Source organism: Dysidea avara, chromosome 1 (assembly GCF_963678975.1).
Source record: "Dysidea avara chromosome 1, odDysAvar1.4, whole genome shotgun sequence".
In the NCBI taxonomy this organism is placed as follows: Eukaryota; Metazoa; Porifera; class Demospongiae; order Dictyoceratida; family Dysideidae; genus Dysidea; species Dysidea avara.
Window position 1 is genome coordinate 50140182 of NC_089272.1, and position 5533 is coordinate 50145714.

Consider the following 5533-nt stretch of genomic DNA (forward strand, 5'->3'; position numbering starts at 1 on the left):
CAAAAGGTAACAAGCCTTTAGGGGTTACCACCTCTATGTAGTGTGTACCATGTAGCTTGTGTTGTGGCTTTCATTAAGTATTATGCACACACAAATGGTGCAACAAAATTTTGTAATGGATTGCTCGAATGTGGTTGGTGGTGTTGTGGCTCGAATGTGGCTCGTGGTTTGCCAGTGACCATGTAGGAGTTGGGGTTGGTCCACACAACTTACACAATATTCAAATTTCATGATGGCCATGATAATTTCTTGCCATATGGTAAACATACAACAATGTGTAACAACGTTAATTAACATCACATCAAGACTTGACTAAAAATAGTTCCAACAATAGTGATGATTTCTTGTATGTCAGCATGACAATACTGAGACCTGTAAAAGAATAAGCATGCACTGAAGTTAACCTTAAATTAAACACTCATGCAACTGACCTGGAACATCGGTCGCAACACCAAAAACACTTGTTTCGATATCTGAAGACACAATCCAGCAGGCACTGAATTAAAAGAGAATGTACAAAAAATCAATATGCCGGGCTGTGTCAATAATAGCATGGATAATCGAAATGAACAAAAATTATATCCCAGGCTAAGTGAATGAATAACATAACTGTTGGGTAAGCATGTTAAACCAGAACATTAGGACATTAGTCAAACCAGAACATTAGGACATTAGTCAAACAAAAGTACGCTATCACAACTTGGTCATATGTACCACCGGACTTCACACTGGTTGCCAAAAATTGTGCCATTCCGGGACAACAGCATAATATTATGAAACAAATAGTGACTACAACACAGAAGGCTTACTGTTGCACTGTCTACACTGATATACCATAATTTAAAAACATAACAGGTGGGCATTAAATACAATACACTTAATATCTGGGTACTAGGAAAAAATCACTAACATCACAACATGTAAACTGACCTGGAAATTAACACCCTTGATGCCACTACAGTCTACACTGGATACTTGTTCGAACCCATCAACACTATGCCTGATACATCTGAGTAGACTGACCTGCAAATTCATATCACTAGTATACAGTGATAATTGATAACTGCAAAACAACAATTGCAATAATACAATTCTTCTGTACGTCAACTGACCTGAAATTCATGACACTCAATACCGAGACCTGTAAAAGAATAAGCAGGCACTGAAGTCAACCTTAAATTAAACACACACGCAAACTGACCTGGAACATCGGTCGCAACACCAAAGACATCTGTTTCGATATCTGACGAAACAATCCAGCAGGCACTGAATTAAAAAGAGAATGTGCAAAAAATTAATATGCCAGGCTGTACCAATAAAGGATGAATAATCAAAATGAACTAAAAATATATATCCCATATGCAGGTTAAGTGAGTAACATAACTGTTGGGTAAGCATGTAAACCAGAACATTTGGTCATTAGTCAAACAAAAGTACGCTATCACAAACTGGTCACTGATAATTGATAACTACAAAAAGAACAATTGCAATAATACAATTCCTCTGAATGTCAACTGACCTGAAATTCATGACACCTCTATCTTTGTTCCTGCATGGTCTCAACTTACATATGTACCATGATCACATTCAACTGCTAGTGGATAAACCAGTATGACCAGATGGCCTGCAAAAACCAACATGCAGGTGTTAAATACAATACACATACCTAAAGCCTGGAATATGAAAAATATTATATAAGCATTATTCCACACTGATATAGTAATAGATTATAGGATGTTGTGGAACTTGCCTAAACGTGTAAACTGGACAACTGCATAATCTGGACACTTGGAATTGTCCAATACCTGATGAACCGCAAGTAGGTACTAATGACATTCGCTTCAACATTTTATCCCAGCTGGGTGAATCTCTTGTAACTGAGTAAAAAGGTGTTTATTTTCCACCTGCAACCAAAGTTCTACATTTCTGTGGTTGGGTGTACATAAACTGACCTGGAAAATCAGTATGCCATAGGGGTATGGAAATGGTTCCTTTCCTTCTGTTGTGACATTACTTACAGCTGACTGGTAAATGATCATCGATGTCCCCATGGACCCCAACAATGAGTATACCAATAACTTCTGACAAGTTGGAATGAATTTCCTTTCAACATGTGGTGGAATGAATTTCCTTTCAACATCTGGTGGAAAGGTCCAAAAACCCTATCGCACAAACACGGTGAATCAGTGTGTGGCGATGTGACACGTTGCACAAACTTCACTCCTCGTTTCGTTAGCATTCAAGACCGGCATATATCATAGAGTCCCTCAGTATTCTTGACTCTTACTTTTTCAAGCGTTGCTCAAGCGATGTAGTTTCTCACGAGGGGCTCGAGTTTCTCAGTAAAGTCGAGCCGATTAAAGTACGCCTCACCATCCAGTTACATTCTTAAACCATTCAATTTAAAACCACGTATCATGAGTGTCCTCTTAAGGTAATTAGGGACTTTCCACGAGATTTCCCCTAAATAGATCACGTGTTAGTTGTCAATCTGGTGGATTCTGGTAGTTACGTGGTTCAAAAATGCGGTAAGTGTAGTATAAGCTGTCAATGAATAATTGTTTGTGCACTGCTAAACTAAGTTATTTTTGTGTGATAAGCATGCTTGAGGAAGGGTCTGGGGGACGAGACTAATGTTTTGACAGCAGTTGATAGACAGTAGTTGATGATGGCCAGGCAAAGAACTGCGAGAAGAACTACTATGATAGTATGATAGTAGGGAAAAATACCCACCCCTATAGCTCTGCCTAGGGGCATTAACTAGCATTATCTACAGCTACTGTATTATGTTGCTGATATGTACATTCAGGCCAAGGATAAAGGTGAAACTGGTAGTAAAGCTCAATCCTATTATTCTGCTGAACAGGCAAGGGAGTTTGGGACTCTGGGGACATGTTCCCTCAGGAAAGTACAAGTACTACAACTTTTTTGTTTTAATTGCTTCATCAAGGATAAAAATTTCAGCCAAAAGGTGATGATCGAGCTCTGGTCTTATGCACTGGTTGGAGTGGTTGTATCGATACTGCACTGTGACATCCTTGAGGGGTTGGTTAGTGCTGGCATTGTCCATGGCAATACTATTCCATCTCCCCGAGTCTTGATGATTGAGTCCTCCATTCCTTTCTCTGCTGCTCCAATCCTGAAGTTGTGACCACAGTCAAAAGGTGACGATCAAGGCTCTGGTCTTGCATCTATACTGTACTGCAACACCCTTGAGGGGTTAGTACCGGCATTGTCCATCGCAATATTGTTCCATCTCCCATATACAAGTCTTGATGGTTGAGTCCTCTATTCCTTTCTCTGCTGCTCTAATCCTGAAGTTGTGACCAAAATAATAAAAAATGGTTATATATAACATGATAAATGATTATGGTGATAACAATTACAAATGTATTTATAGCTGTGTAGCAACTGTGAACTAATTAGGCACTTGCAAGTTTAATTAGGTGTCTGAAGCATTTAACATGCACAGATATGAGATATATTCATCACGTACAGGCAGTAAAGATAAATTTACTCTAATAGAACAGTCATACTACACCGTAAATTCATACTTCCGAATTTACGGTGTTATGAAACAATCATTATTATGTATGGATTTTACTGACTCTCCAAGATAATATTCTGCATTAATGTTAATTGCTCATTTCCAAAAAAATTACCTTTTAAACCAAATGTAGAGTCTATCACTGACAAAAATGAGTGATATCCACCCCAAAAACACCTTCGCTGTAAAAAAGGCGCGCCCAAGAAACTACAAGTACCTGGAACCCAATGTAAAAAAAACAAAAAGAAAAATCAGCTTAGCTGAAGTGAAAAGTAACTGGTAACTTAAAGAGCTGATATCTGAAGCGGCCAAGAATACAATTACTAAAGTTTAATCCATGCAAGAACACCTTGGCTATAAAATAGGTGTATACATGAAAGTAACTGGCAACTGAAATGGCTGATATCTGAAGCGGCCAAGAATGAATGGTCATATACAACTAATTCAAAACTTTAACACTGAACCTTTATAATTCAGCTGTGTTCTATATTCACTCTTGCTGCATCGTAAAGTAATTCCTTTTAACTCTAATTGGCTGGTAATTTGGCCGCCTTTTTTAATAGTCAGTATAATAGAGCAAAAAAAGACGGCCAAATTACCAGCCAATTAGAGTTAAAAGGAATTACTTTACGATGCAGCAAGAGTGAATATAGAACACAGCTGAATTATAAAGGTTCAGTGTTAAATTTTTGAATTAGTTGTATGTGACCATTCATTCTTGGCCGCTTCAGATATCAGCCATTTCAGTTGCCAGTTACTTTCATGTATACACCTGTTTTATAGCCAAGGTGTTCTTGCATGGATTAAACTTTAGTAATTGTATTCTTGGCCGCTTCAGATATCAGCTCTTTAAGTTACCAGTTACTTTTCACTTCAGCTAAGCTGATTTTTCTTTTTGTTTTTTTACATTGGGTTCCAGGTACTTGTAGTTTCTTGGGCGCGCCTTTTTTACAGCGAAGGTGTTTTTGGGGTGGATAATAATATACATGCCTATAGTGTATATTATACTGAAATACCTCACTATGCTGATTGCAGTGCATGCTGGCCACACTGCAGTTTCTCACTCTACGTACATATACTTAATAATAGAACTAGCATATCATATGACCCTATATCATCAATACGTGTAATCAAACATGGAAAGAATGATACACATCTGCTCATTTGTATGCACTAATCATGTGTCATTTTGTATAGATGAATGCTTTAATGGAGTATAATAACTACACCATGTGGAAACTTGCATGCACACTTTAGTTAAATGTACAGAACAGCATTGTCAAGTTTGAGTCTGCTGCTATAAACTTTATTTGTGGCTAGAGCTATGTACAATGGGTTGGTATTATAGCATCATACACCATTATTCAGCTAGGGATAGACAAAAAGCTTACTAAAATCCTGCACAATGATTTGAACTTCCAATATACTATTTTGACACCAAATTATAAAATTTTATACAAATGCAACTGTTAAAGGACAGTATAAATATCTTGGCAAACATTAACTATACCAGTGTATGTCTCATATAGCAACTTATAGATGGGCAAGCACATACACATAATGTGTACACTTGATCATGAACAATGTGCAATATATTATGACTGCAGCACACTTGGCATGTCATGCATTACTTTATACTTCACATGCAATGGTACTGCTGGTAAAATAATTATACCCTTTATTATTTGTATACCTCACAGTAGCTAGTGTGTAATTCTTGCAATTGGCAGTGTATACGTGCACATATCTATGTTAGCAGGAGTATTACATCAGCTATTAACTGTTGCTTAAATTTCAGATATACCTATCAGTCTATAATATACCCTAATAATACATGCATCTACGTATGTCTCTACCATTGGTATTATCTAGTGTAGACATTCACACTTATACATAGCTACACTGACACAGTATGAGTTGGTATTTCATGACTACTTGTCTACTGTCATCTGCACTGTTCACAGATTTTATATGTAAACCATTATT

The 5533-nt window shown here is 37.3% G+C and overlaps 1 protein-coding gene across 4 annotated transcripts; it reads right to left on the reverse strand.

Annotated features, from left to right (window-relative positions):
* Positions 1-219: 219 nt before the first annotated feature.
* Positions 220-2499, reverse strand: LOC136267828 (uncharacterized). Of its 4 annotated transcripts, none has more exons than XM_066063008.1 (8): positions 1953-2499; positions 1751-1904; positions 1520-1624; positions 1202-1266; positions 1113-1141; positions 931-1023; positions 432-496; positions 220-372 (listed from the first exon to the last, which is right to left on the reverse strand). In XM_066063008.1, the coding sequence occupies exons 3-8, from the start codon at positions 1528-1530 to the stop codon at positions 297-299; spliced, it is 339 nt and encodes a 112-aa protein (XP_065919080.1). In that variant the 5' UTR covers positions 1531-1624; positions 1751-1904; positions 1953-2499; the 3' UTR covers positions 220-296. The 4 variants fall into 4 exon arrangements, 3 of the variants coding, with proteins under 3 accessions (XP_065919080.1, XP_065919086.1, XP_065919081.1); XM_066063014.1 differs by having other exon boundaries at positions 931-1063; XM_066063009.1 differs by lacking the exons at positions 1751-1904; positions 1953-2499 and having other exon boundaries at positions 1520-1744.
* Between the last annotated feature and the right edge of the window lie 3034 nt (positions 2500-5533).

Coding starts and splice junctions, on each gene's coding strand:
- LOC136267828 (XM_066063008.1), bottom strand. Junction 1,142..1,201: donor TGTTGCGACCGATGTTCCAG/GTCAGTTTGCGT, acceptor ATTCTTTTACAG/GTCTCGGTATTGAGTGTCAT. Junction 373..431: donor TGTTGCGACCGATGTTCCAG/GTCAGTTGCATG, acceptor ATTCTTTTACAG/GTCTCAGTATTGTCATGCTG.